Below are 14065 nucleotides of genomic sequence, written 5' to 3' on the forward strand. Positions count from 1 at the left end.
TTAAATATTCATAGTTATGTGTAGTTATGAAGTATTATTTATTAAGTTAAATTAAATTATTTCTTTTAAAAAATAGCCTATTATGGTTAACCTGGTTAAACTTTATAACCATAAATAATTGTAAATGACAGCATATTATGTTTAAGGATGAACTATTCAATGATGAAATATAAAGAAATAGCATAATCAATTAATAACAATCTATCAATGTACTTCTACATATTTTTATATTTAACCTTTAATACGATCTATACAATTATAATTTATTAATAAAAATTTTACTTACCTACATATATTTTATATAAAAATAAAAATATAATATATACAATGTCTTGTGAAGATTTGTGATATCATTTACCCATTGCGATGTCTACTGAAGTAATAGACATTTCGAAATTATGTTTTTTTATTAACTCTTAGGGAAAATAACTATAAGTATTAAATATTTTAATTTAATTTAATTTTTTGGAAATAAAGTTAAAAAAATTATTATAATTTATTATAACAATTTTTCCGAATAAATTTCGGTTCACTTTAGTAGCTATAGTGCTTAAAATTAAGGGTTGATATGAAAATATATACTCCTTTATTCCATTATAAATTTAATATTTGGTTTATTTTATTATAAATATCACACTTATAACAGTTATAATATTATTGAATATGAGTGTTCTATTTCATAGACTATCGATATAAAATTTAAATCACCACTAGACAACCAATGTTATATATTATTTTAAGATTACATTTTATATTAATTAAAATATGTATGACATGCTATAAGATTATAGTATAATGGGAAAATATATAAAACAAAATTTCTTGATTTTTAAACAATTCAAACAAATATATAGTATAGAAAAGACGTAAAAAGATGTAAAAAACGAATAACAGTATTCATTTAAGAAAATTAAAAAAATTACAGTTTAGTAAAAATCCAATGTAATAAACATAAAAATTAAAAAATTAAAAATATAAATAAATAATTAATCATTTTTAAAATAATTTAGCTATATACGTATATACGTATGTGACGAATGCATTTCTTACTTTTAAAATTTTAAATATATTTAGTAATCAGTTATAATTTGTAGGCTATCATATATTTATATCATTGGTGACTGTATTAGAACTATAACAATTGAAGTAACTATTGTTGATTCATTTAATACAAATATTATTTTAATAATTTAAAAAAAAATGATTATTTTCCTCAACACATAAACATACGATTCATACATTAGGTTTTGTTATATTAAAAAAAAAAAAAATTACAGAAAATTTATTGTGTAACTAAATAAAAAATTTAAACATAGAGTGCATACAAATGTACGAATAAAGAGATTATCGAATTTTTAAATAACTAAAATATTCTACATTTTAATTTATACAATATTTACTTGTTTACATTGATTATAAATTTATTTTGTAATGTTATTAAGAGGACATATCACCCACATGTGTTGTCTCTGTCTTACACATGTACGACAAAGTAAATTTTCGTTCACCAGTTTCAATAGTGTGCTTTTAGTTCTAATATTAGAGTGAATTGACCTATTATCAAACTTTTAGGTAAGAACATTATCTGTGTTCTCTCGTCGGAATTTTACGATATTTTAATTTTTAGGTGAGTTATGAGTATGAAATTATTAAATATTTTAAAATGATCATAATTTACTTAAAAATTAAAATACCGTAAAAAACCAACGATAGAACACAGATAATTTTCTTACCTAAAAGTTTGGTTATGGGTCAATTCACTCTAATATTAAAACTAAAAGCACACTATTGAAACTGGTGAACGAAAATTTAACATGTGGTACGTGTGCAAGACGGATAAAACACATGTGGGTGAGACGTCCTTTTAATATATTATTGAGTAAAGCATTTCAAATCATGAGGGCCTTGAACCTAAAGTCACGGGAGGTGATAACAATCGAATTTTTGGAGACACGTCGATAGGTAGATAAAAATATAATTATAATTATTTACTTTTGATTTGTATTGCCACTGATCATAACTATGATCATCGCATCAATATTATTTATATAACATTATTTTATGTTGATCATCTCAAGAATTTTACATCAGAATAGAAGTCAACTGTTGAGTGTATCTACTTTTTCAATGAAAAAGTCATTGTAATGAAACTTAAATTTAAATTGAATAATAAATTGTTATTCATTTGCTTCTGAACAACGGTTTTAATAAGATCTGTGTCAGTCAAAATTTCTAAGCAGATTTTATTATACATTATATTATAATATATTTATACTGCTGTCAGTAATTTGTTTTTCTATTATTTATACGGTAGGCTGAAATCATTTTTGCTAAAAAACAAATCGCATATATTATGATGTAACATAAATATATGATATATAATGTAAGTAATCATTTATTTAATATAATATTATAAGCAGTTATTAATTTATTAAATCAATACTGAAGTGGCGTAAAACGGTAGGTATGAATAGGTTTGCGATATATAAATAATATTAGTAATAAAATTAATCTAAGCACATTGAAAATGCCATTGTGTAGAGTAATATGTAATTATGAAATATTTCAAATCTCTGCAGGGATTAATATTTTTAGAGTTGTATACAAATAAAATAATTATGGTTATTATTTATCAATCGAATATCCAATACTGTCAAAATTTGAACATGAAATGTGTATAAAAGAAAACTGCATTGGCCGTAAGAGAAAATCAAGATTAATGTTGTATCAAATTTTAAATCTGTAAGTATTAAAATTAAAAATGTTATGCATTTTCAACTAAATTATTTTTCATTATTTTGATAAATGTTATAAAACTCCGAACTTTGAAGTATAAAAAATTTTATCATACATACATAAAAAAAAAAAAAAATATCAAAAAGCCAACATAAATACCACATAACAGTTAAAATATTTTGAAACTTATACTGTGTATTATAAAAAAAGTGAGCAATTCAAGTTACTTAATCAGAAATTCATATTTTAACTACAACAATAAAACAAGATTGATTTCGTTGAAAACATAATTTTTACTTTTGTTTACCAGATTTTCATAGTCGAAAATTAAAAAAATATTAATAATATTGTTAATATCTATAAATGGTGATGACATACATACACACGCGCACACGTGTACCCAATTATAAAATCAAATCTTTTCGCTAAGGATCTAAAATAATAACGATGTATTCCACTATTTGCGGATATCGTAATTACCTGAGCAATTTTACCTATCTGTACTACAATATATTAGACAGAGTACGAATAAACGCGATTTTACGGCTCGGTGCACGAAAACCCAATCGGAAACTCCAAATCGTATACTGTGCATAAAATTATGTCGGAACCGGTTTTTGTTTTGTCAGTTTTCCTGATCTTGCGGGGCTCATAATATACATAGTATCATCAGTTCTCATTCGTTTATTTAGTGTCGTCCAACGCGGAGCTGCAATATAGTTACTGTTAGGTATGTACTTCTCATACATTTTCTGCTATGCTCTGCTCGTTGCATTGGCCTCTTCAAAGACGTTCACTCCACCCGACATATTGTGGTTGGACGAAAGTGAGTAAAAAATGTCGTTTTACTATTATAAAATATAATAATAATAATTTTATAGTCATTAAACCTAAGTATTCGTATACAATATTATATATTATTTTGTTAACACAAAACAAATTACTTTTTATTGCCGAATCGACTGTAAACATGCATACCTAACCAAAAAGGAATGCATTTTTTTTTTATTTGTTAAAAATGATAACTAGACTGATAATATTATAACCGTAAATAAATCTAATGAGCTATATTATTATATACTTCTATACCTAATAAATGTTCATAAAATAATCACTATGATATTTCTGATATCGCCGATATTTTATTTATGTTATTATACAACTACAATTATACCACATACCTATAATATTATTAATGAATATATATATTTTTTTTTTATTGACAAAGTTATTCATTTACAGAAATTAATTAGTAAATTTATTAATATCATATTTATTAGTCTAAAAAAAAAATCCGAAAAATAACAAATTTGTTGATAAAATGAAAAAAATTTAAAACATGCTTCTGATGGAATATAATTTTGATGCCTTCTTTACAACCAATCAATTACTTATAAGTACTAATGCATTATTCTTATCATATTAAATAATATTAAAAAAAATAATATTCAAAACTGTAAAATAAATGAAATAATATATTATTTTTAATTAGTATTCACCTTCCAAGTTCCTTTTATTTTTGTTAACACATTTTGTGTCAGGTTTAATATGTATTTTAATCAAAAAATCATTTTTTATTATTTTTCATTGGCATAAATTTTAATACGAGCTTAAAATTCGGTATTTTGGAAGGTCATATTAACCTTCATTATGAAAATAATCAGTGAATTATTTATTATTTAAATGAATAATTAAAAAAAAAAAAATATTATTTAAACAATCTATTGTTATGTATTTTGATTTCTTTTTTAACGAATTTTTGTGAGAAAGAAAATATTTTTAATTACTTACCTAAACATTATTTTATCATCCTCAAGTTTGTGTCGATAGAAATAACGATTGTGATCTAATTTTATAGGTTTATTATTATCACATTGTTTTACATAAAGTATTACCAAAAAGTTGTTGTAGATCCTTGGTAAGATGATATTAATAATAATTATACCTTCGTTCGGTACATATGGATCAAGCGTACTATTTGCATTAAGATTTGCATAACAATTAGTAATTTAACACTAATATCCATGATAATATATTCGTTATTTTTAATATCTTCAATCTGCATATTATTATAATATATGAGGATTTTTAAAATGGAAACATAAACTAACACAATATAATTACAAAGAACTTTGTGCAATAAGGAAACTCATCCAGTTTTTACTACTAATTTCTAACCACTCAATGCCAATAAATATACATTAGCGCATTAAATTATATTCATAAATACATTGTAATTATTATAACTACATTATTGTTGTATGTATTATATAATATTATGAATATTTGAAAAAATTAGTCATTACATTTTATTCCAGTCCGGTTTCTTTGATGTAAACCAATATAATTTAAAATTCACATAGAAATGTAAAATTAATGGATTTTGCAGCTTTGAAGTTTCAGACCAATAAAAAAAAAAAAAATTATAACTTGAGTCATATTAATCATATTAATATAATTATTATAATTTATTATTACCTTATTCACATAATAATATTCATCATGTTAAACCCAGACGTGTAATGATTTAGGACTTAAAATTTTATAATTGAGCTTAAAATAATTTTACATAGTAAATTCGGTGACCAGAAACTATTTATAATTTCTAAAACAATAATTTTAAATAGGGGTGATGAAAATCCCTACCATACAAATCGGCGTAAAACGATTTTAATGTTTTCATATAATATTAAGTATTATATACTAATATATGTGTAATAATGTAGCATATAGACTACTCAATAAAATAAGTATAATTTAATATTCAAGGTCGTTGAACAACGTTCAACTATCAAGTTCAATGAAAGAAAAACTGGAAGCGTATATTTTATAAGAAAAAAATTAACGTGAATAGTTATAACGTATAAAATTGAATATGTGGCTGAGCTATGTCACTATACATTATAATGCTATGTGTATAGACACCAGGAAACTCGTTTTATATCCCCTCCTTAGCTGCAATTTTATAATTATTATAAACAAAAAAAAACTTATGGTTGTGGAATGGCCACAATGTCACGTAATAATAACATATATAACTACATTGTCTTCGCGAAATTGAACTATTCCGTATAATTCACACTCTAAAGTAATTCGACTATAAGCCATTATTTATACAAGTAGTATAAAAAATTAAATCGTAGGTATCTACAGTATGTATTTAGTGGAGCCTATGGTACAAACTTAAGTCAAATTTTCACAAAAAAAAGATTCTTCACCATAAAATTGTTTATAACAAGCAGTTTTGCTGATTTTATTTATATTACTCGAAGTATTAATGAAAATTACGTGTTACAGTGGAGTGAGATCATAAAATAGATGATTTTTTGTGCAATTATATAATACCCATGTAAAAAAACTGCCATTTATTATTATTATACATCGTGGCATTGAATATTATTGTTTTTAATTAACAAAAAAAAAAAAAATAAACATGCATTGTGGAATAAAGATTTCTTCTTTGTATTCCTTATTATTACGTATTTTTTTTTGTCTGCAAGTTACACTATCAAAACTGCAAAATATATTTTTTTTTAATGGATGTTCATAATGAATTATAATATTATGTAGATATACTCAAATTCGCCGACATTTAATGCAACTCAACAAAATCAAAAATAGGTATCGATTTTAACTGGTTACAACATAATATAGAAACTTTAATCGTCTATATAATATTATCTATATTTCCCATTCAAATTGTATAAACGCGATAAAAAAATAAAGATATGAAGCATGTGTTCAATATTAAAAAACATCCATCACTTTAGACAAACGATAATGCAATATTATCAAAGGTAGTTTGTTTTTTAAATTAATATTAATATCTAAAGTAGTAAAAATTCTCAGTACTAAGACCATACCTTAAACACATATATAACCCTAATGTAAGCCTTGCTTAATACAGATACTAAGAATAATGTAATGGAGTTATTGGATGCAAAACGGAAATATATCAATAAGTTATAGTTAAGGTATATATAAAATAGGTACATACCTATCTTATATTATTCTATTTTGTCAGAATTTCGAGTTGTTACGAAAGAAAGTTTTTTAAAGAACGCTGTTGTAATAATTATAACAATACTCGTTAAAATATTTGTTTATCATTGTGATTAATATATTTTAATATTATTTTTTTTTAGACGAAGTCTGTAAAACAAGTTTAGTTCCGGGGAAAGCTCATGTATGCAAAATATTAGACGACTGCAAGACAGCCATTCAGGACATTAAGGATAACGTAAAGTATCCGACCATTTGCAGTTTCAAAGGAAAAATGCCAGTGGTGTGTTGTGCGCCGGAGACTGTGACCAGAGAAGAAAGACTAGCCATAGACAAAGAAATTCCGAAAATTTTACCAGGAATAACACGTGCGTATATGTATTACATATTATTCTATTATTGAATTATAATGTATATCATGCATAAAAATAAATTGTAAAAGAAGTATTAGGGTTAATCATGAAGCATAGATTAGCTTAGGTATTCGCTTTTCTCCCTTATTTATAATTCAGTCGTATTCTGATTTATTTTGTAATTAGTAAGTATTGAAGGGGGTTGGCTTTTATTCATTATTATCAAGTATTAGTACCACTATAGCTTTATTATCCTTAAGTTTAATATTTCCGAAACTTTTCACTCAAATTTCGAATTAATACATCAGCATTTCAAAAAAGACATCTCTTTATAAATTGAAAGGGGAATTCTTAGTTTAAAAAATACAATTTTGTGTACAACATTCCTTGTATTATATAGAAAAGAACCAACACGTAAATCGCTGTCCCTGTCCATAGTTTTTACGTTCCGCGTGAAAACGTTAAATCATTTAGAATTTGTTTTTGTCGCAGCTTCCTACAGGACTAATTTACCGTTCAATTAAGCCAGGATCGTAGAAATTATGAATAGTGTACTGAAATCGTGTACGTAGGAATTAAACAGGAGTAGTATAATAACAAAAAAATGTAACTTTTGATTTTAAAAGGTGTATATTGCGTATGCCAAATGTTTTAAATTCATATTCCCAAGTGACTTACGTAAAATATATATTTGTATTAACTATCGTCAATGATTTTCAATGATTTTCAATCATATTTGCAGTACTATGTATGTATAAAGTTGATTTCGTTTTTATTTTTTTAGTGCATTTCGATAGTTACAAAGATGGATTGGTCGAAGATAATCTCATCACCTACTCTCGACCTCGTCGTCAAATTTTATCATGGAACCGATAACACACACGAATAACACCCGAACGCAATGCATATATTTTAATGAATCGTAAAAAAACCACTTAACGGCGTTGTTTCGATTCATTTCAAACCAAATCACAGATGACATTGTGCCGGCAGGTTGCTGTATACCGTAATATATACATTATTATTGTCCCGATACTCACGAGTCGTCGAGGAAATAAAGATGGCAAGGTACAATTGATAATTATATACATTACATCGTTACGACCATATTAACTTTTCGCATCACACCATTCGACGGTTCGCAGATTTTATTACTATACAAAGTACACGGATAAGTATATACGACTGTGCGTCTAATATATTATTATACGAATATTAGTCATCGGCAACGTTGTGAAAACAGCTGAATTTTCGCATCGACAAGACAAGTATTATAACCTAACCTATACCGTATATACTTTACTGTATAGTGGTTCGCGTCCACCGGTTTGCATATTGCTGAACTACGATTTACCTATTTTCTAGTGTATATCTTTACACGCACGTATAAAATATGTAAAGCGATGTTTTGAGGTTATAAATTGGAAAAAAATCTTGAGCGTTGACCACAACTCTAGAGTATGTAGAGCCGATACCGACGATATTTTGCGATACGATTACGCGGGAAACCGGTTATCTATATCACATGAAAAATATATTATGAACACAGTCGTATTATTATAATTTTAAACTTAAGATAGCACCAAACAATAATAATAATATACAAGACGTGCGCGTGGGACCGCAAAATATTATTTAGTATGTATGTGTTATCGTTTCGAAGTTTGTTTCGATGACTTGTCGATATTTACACATAAAGCGTGTTCATGATATGTATGGCACAAAATGTGACCAACAATAAATAATAATACTTTAGGTGCCCTGCGATATTGTTTATTTGATATTGCCAAGTTCGACGATTAGGTGCGGGGCACATTTTATTATTATTTTACCGTTCCATACGTCATGATGACTCCAATCGTGTTTATCCAATCGTCGTGACTGAAATCTGAAACTTATGTAACGATAATACGTATGTTATTATAATGTACACTGTTCCGCCATCCGTCTTACAGCTCCAGTCTGATCGCCATACTTCAAGTATAATTAATTGTTAATGTAATATTATTATGTTTATTTTAAAGTCTGACCCTTTTTGGTTTGATTTTGATTTTTAATTTTGTTTTTATTCTGTGCTTATAATAAGTATAGAAAAACTCAAATAATAAGATGTAAACTTTTTATGTATAAAAACAGCAATTTTTATGAGTATGATCTTCTCTCGATTTATGTAATCATTTTTTTTTTAAATTTTTTTTTTTACTTATGTTTTTTTTTTTTACAACAATATGTAAAATATCTAGTCATTTTTTGCTTTATAAGCTCATTCGAAATATTATATAATTTGTTAAAAAAAAAAAAAAAAATAACGAAGAGTGTTATGTAATGATATAGCTAAAATTTACAAATTTTTAATTATTATTATAAATACTTAACTGATTCGTGTGCCTTTTTAAGTATTAAATTGTATCAATTTAAAATAAAACATGTTCAAGTCTAGTGTAGCTATATTTTAATATTATTAGTATAAGTACTACTTGTTTATTTTATACATATAATTAAAACACATATATTTAATAAATAAACTGTTTAATAATAATTTTTTTGTTGTATAAACATTGACTTACGTAATATTGTATACATTCATATTAAAATACCATATGACAATTTGTCGAAATATATACATGGTAATTAGTAGTACAGTAGTACTACATAATATGTATACCATATATATGATAATAACAGAGAAGTACGATTTAAGATTCTGAGCAGAGCGATAAATGTATTGATTTTACTATGATGTATTTTTAAATTTTTTTTTTTGTGGATGAGAACATGATAAGTTGCTATAAAATGCTTCGATTTTCTCCAAAATTGGGGTATTTTTTGATATAAAATTGAATCTAGTTTGTATTATAAACAGGTCCAATTTAAAAATTCCTAGTTATTATTTTAATTATCGGGAAAAACAAACAAACAGTTAAGGAAAAACAGAAAGTCTTACGCATATCCAGTTTTTTTTTTATAACTCGGAAGAAAATAACCATAGATATTTTAAATTTTAATACATAAACTAAATATTTTATTCAAACGTTCAAAAAAGTATTTTTTTTTTTCAATGATAATAATACAAATTAGGAAAACTGTAATTCTTTTCTACAGAAATTATTCTATAATGACTTAAAGTTATGTATAAACAAATATTTCCAAAAACAATAATTTGTTGTTTTTGAGAAAATTAGTATTTATATGTTTATATGTCTATAAACGTAAAATGATTAAGGTTTTATTCGATTCTTGATAGTTTTTAATATTTATTTTAAGTTCTCATTTTTTATAATGTGTCTCACGAGTAAGGTGGTTTCAGTTTCGATCATATTCTAAGGCATATTATATAGGCAACACATTATGTTTCTTTTAATATGTGAATGTGTAAAAAGAAAACATTAACATTATTATTCATTAATTTATTTACATGAATTATCAACTGTCATAGTCGAATGTACTTAGTCAGCTGTTACTTCTGTGTTATTTTCAATTTCAGTTTAAACAGAAAAATCGTTTATTGCACTTTTTAATGTATAAGATTGTAATCATTCATATCTAATAAAATAAATAATAAATACGTGAGAATACGTTCGCATAATATAATTTACACTGAAGCACTTACAATAACATATACTCTAGCAAACACTTATTAAAATTGTGAAACTTTGGCATATTTTATCCGTCTAATTTTTGTTTTAAGAAACTGACATACCTAGGTATTTATTTATGTTATGAAAAATATAATATAATATGTAGTTGGGGTACCATTATACTATAACCGAATCAAAATGTATGTTCTTACATCAAATTAATCGATTAACTAGGTAATTAGTAGAATTTTTTTTTAAACAGCAGCAGTGAAATACAAATGATGATTCAATTTATATTCGTATAATAATTTTGAGAGTTTGTCTAATATAAATTTACAACACATTTAAGTAGTTGTAAATAATTAGAAGTCACTGATTTTTTTTCTTTAATTGCTTATTAGTTATAAATTAAAAAAAAAAAAATCAAGCACAATATTACAAGAAAAAAATAAACAAAAACAAATTTGTTCTGTATTAATTATATATATATACCTATATATTATAATGTGTGTACAAATATTTATGTAATATAAAAACAAATACATATAGTCAAATAAAGAAAAATATCATTGAGACTGTGTATAATTTTAAATTGTTGTCGTATATTATTTCTCGTAAAACGTATTAATTACAATACATTATGTATATTATATTGTAATGTACTTCATTGTGATTTCTTGGGGAATTCCCAACCAAGTTCAGGTTTCTCGGCCACAGCCATGTACACCATAGCCCCTCGATTTGGCAGAGGTTGGATGGCTACGTAAGTTCGTTTGTCCGGGGTCCAGTGGCACTGATATGGGAGAGGTTTAGGCGGAGGCAACTGCTTATCGAAAGGTCCGGGCTCAGGTTTCTAAATAATATTTGTGTTTTAGACATACCTAAGCACTTAAAATCACTTAAATATAGCATTATGGGTGGATTGGCTAGAATAGTTTTAAACCGATTTATTTATTAGTAAGTACCTAAAATTTAATTATTTTACTTAAATTGGAAGTTACATAATATAAAACTAATGAATTAAATTAAAACACAGACCATATCATCTTGTATATATCTACTTATTATATATGTATATAGAATGTTACACACGAATATTGATAGAAACGTTCGTTAGATCTAACAAAACCTACAGAATGATTTTTAAAAATCTATGATAACAACATTACTGCAATCAAAAAATTTCACGGATAATAATATTGCTATGCATAAAACATCCGTCCCACGTCCCATTCAAGCCAAAAACGTCACTAATTCGCTGGTGTTTCCGATGCTTACTCCCCACATACAGCACGCCGGTGACTGCCCTGTTTCGGCGATCGTCCGTTTGATGACTCCCATGAAATATTTCAAAAAATTATTCCGATGTTTCAACACGTTCACATCCTTGCTTTGCAGAGTCTTCGCTCTAGTGATCCACTTATCGACTATGGCCCTGTCTGTTAGGTGAAAACAAAATTGTTACCAGTAAGTACAGTCGGTGACGACGATAGGATGTGGCGTCGTACATTCGAACGCGAAAATAATGATGGACAGAACATAATATAATGATATATTATTAAAATCGGTTATTTTATTTGACAAAAAAAAAAACAAAAAACATGATGATATATTTATGTTATTTATGTTTTGAAATGCGTCGGGCAATAGTAACTATTCGAGTATTAATATTATAATGTCCACAGTAAATTATATTACCATCCATATCTCGCATCAACGGTATCATAGTTTTAGCAGCTTCTGTCATTTCCATAAATTCTTGAGCGTAGTCTGTCATTATAATATTTTAAGAATTTTTCACCGTTCCTAAAATAATCTATCTTAAAAGTCAAAATTGTAAAAATGAAATTATATGTTACCAAATGTCTAAGGTTGATGGGAGTAGTTTAAACAGTATAGCAACGTTAGTAATTATTAGCTATTTATTTTAGCCAATAGCCGTAAAACTATACATTTTCAAAATCCTAAAAATGCTAATAATAACTTTTATATGACAAAGTGATTTTTTGAATATTTTATACAATTTTTTTTTTAGTTATTATTAGTGTCTACTCTACTTATTGCTATTAAAATCAGTTTGATTATTGCAATGTCAAAGGAAAGTAATTTATTATAATATAAATAGTTCTAGTAGCGAAGAGTTTCATACTTTTGATGCACATTAGGATTACCAAGTAACAGGTATAGATGTGACTACATATAATGTATTATGCACTTATTAAATATTCAGACATATAATATATCCAATACATAATAGTAATTAATCAAAATGCGGTTTTATTATCTATATAATAATACTCGTGTACCTACTAGTTGTCACTAGAAAAAGGTTTTGATAAAAATTATTGAGCTTCAATAATAAATACGAATAGTTTTATATTTTACAATATACTAATATTCTACTTACAAATTTTACAATTTTGTTTTTTTTTCTTGAACTAAATACAGTATTTTGTATAAATTATTTACATTTAAAAATAAATTGTTCAATGTTTTGATTTTGATTTGATAATAATCTCATTGAATATTTTTTATTACAATTCAAATTTCATATTGATAATAATAATATGGGTATGTATAATCATATCATTTAAAATACTGTTTTTTAAATAAACATGAATGATTCGTTATAAGCACATTATATAATATAACGATATTTTTCTAAACAATTAAATATTTTTTTCTATTTAAACCTTTAAAAATTTTGATAAATTAAATTGAAACATAAATAATAAAAAAAAGGTACAATGCATTAAAAAAAAAAATATATTTGTCACTAATCAATGAACTATAATATATTTTGTCTAAGATAACAATTTTATCATAAATATTATGTTTCCTATAAAACGACTTATCATTAATAATATAACTAATATAAGTTATGGTAATAATTATACTCTGTGTTATATTAACATGGAAAACAAATTTATTATCTATTAAATACAAAGTAAGAGTATAAATAAAAACAAATAAATAACTACAAACAGTATTGGTTATTAATAATATTGAGATGAATAAGACATTCTAAAATATTTTTTACATACAAATATTATTGTCATACTTAATATTTTATATTTAACTGATTTCACAAATACTTTTCTTCTATCTGAATAAATAAAACTATTAATTAATTCCAAAGTAGAATTTAATGATAAATGAAGGTATAGTTATTTTGGTTGTTTTATCTAGTGCGGCATTACACTTATGAAGTACACGTATCTACACTACTAATTTATTTTTTTTAGACCATTCATTACTTTAAATTACTATAAAAGTATATATTTAATGTTTTTTAATGTTTTTTTTTTTTTAAATAAATCATCGTTTAAAATTGTTTCGGATTTCACTACTACATAATATTCCATAAAATATAAATATTTATAAAAAAAGAAAAAC

General features: G+C 25.1%; 2 protein-coding genes across 2 annotated transcripts; one reads left to right on the forward strand and one right to left on the reverse strand.

Moving 5' to 3' along the window:
* Positions 1 to 3422: 3422 nt before the first annotated feature.
* On the forward strand, positions 3423 to 9351 carry LOC113556450 (proclotting enzyme-like). Its single transcript, XM_026961400.1, has 3 exons — positions 3423 to 3562; positions 6882 to 7106; positions 7876 to 9351. The coding sequence occupies exons 1-3, from the start codon at positions 3469 to 3471 to the stop codon at positions 7965 to 7967; spliced, it is 411 nt and encodes a 136-aa protein (XP_026817201.1). The 5' UTR covers positions 3423 to 3468; the 3' UTR covers positions 7968 to 9351.
* Positions 9352 to 11333: 1982 nt separating this feature from the next.
* On the reverse strand, positions 11334 to 12468 carry LOC113558179. Its single transcript, XM_026963681.1, has 3 exons — positions 12368 to 12468; positions 11948 to 12108; positions 11334 to 11522 (listed from the first exon to the last, which is right to left on the reverse strand). Exons 1-3 carry the CDS (start codon positions 12444 to 12446, stop codon positions 11334 to 11336), a joined length of 429 nt encoding a protein of 142 aa, XP_026819482.1. The 5' UTR covers positions 12447 to 12468.
* Between the last annotated feature and the right edge of the window lie 1597 nt (positions 12469 to 14065).

The sequence above is a fragment of the Rhopalosiphum maidis genome, chromosome 4, assembly GCF_003676215.2.
Source record: "Rhopalosiphum maidis isolate BTI-1 chromosome 4, ASM367621v3, whole genome shotgun sequence".
NCBI lineage: Eukaryota > Metazoa > Arthropoda > Insecta > Hemiptera > Aphididae > Rhopalosiphum > Rhopalosiphum maidis.

Bases quoted from the DNA above. Each gene is read 5' to 3' on its own strand.
- LOC113558179 (XM_026963681.1), bottom strand. From the start codon at position 12,446: ATGACAGACTACGCTCAAGAATTTATGGAAATGACAGAAGCTGCTAAA. The intron at 12,109-12,367 runs GTAATATAATTT...TTCACCTAACAG, and splicing joins GTTGATGCGAGATATGGATG to ACAGGGCCATAGTCGATAAG. The intron at 11,523-11,947 runs GTAAGCATCGGA...AATATTATTTAG, and splicing joins CGGCGTGCTGTATGTGGGGA to AAACCTGAGCCCGGACCTTT.
- LOC113556450 (XM_026961400.1), top strand. From the start codon at position 3,469: ATGTACTTCTCATACATTTTCTGCTATGCTCTGCTCGTTGCATTGGCC. The intron at 3,563-6,881 runs GTGAGTAAAAAA...ATTTTTTTTTAG, and splicing joins CATATTGTGGTTGGACGAAA to ACGAAGTCTGTAAAACAAGT. The intron at 7,107-7,875 runs GTGCGTATATGT...TTATTTTTTTAG, and splicing joins AATTTTACCAGGAATAACAC to TGCATTTCGATAGTTACAAA.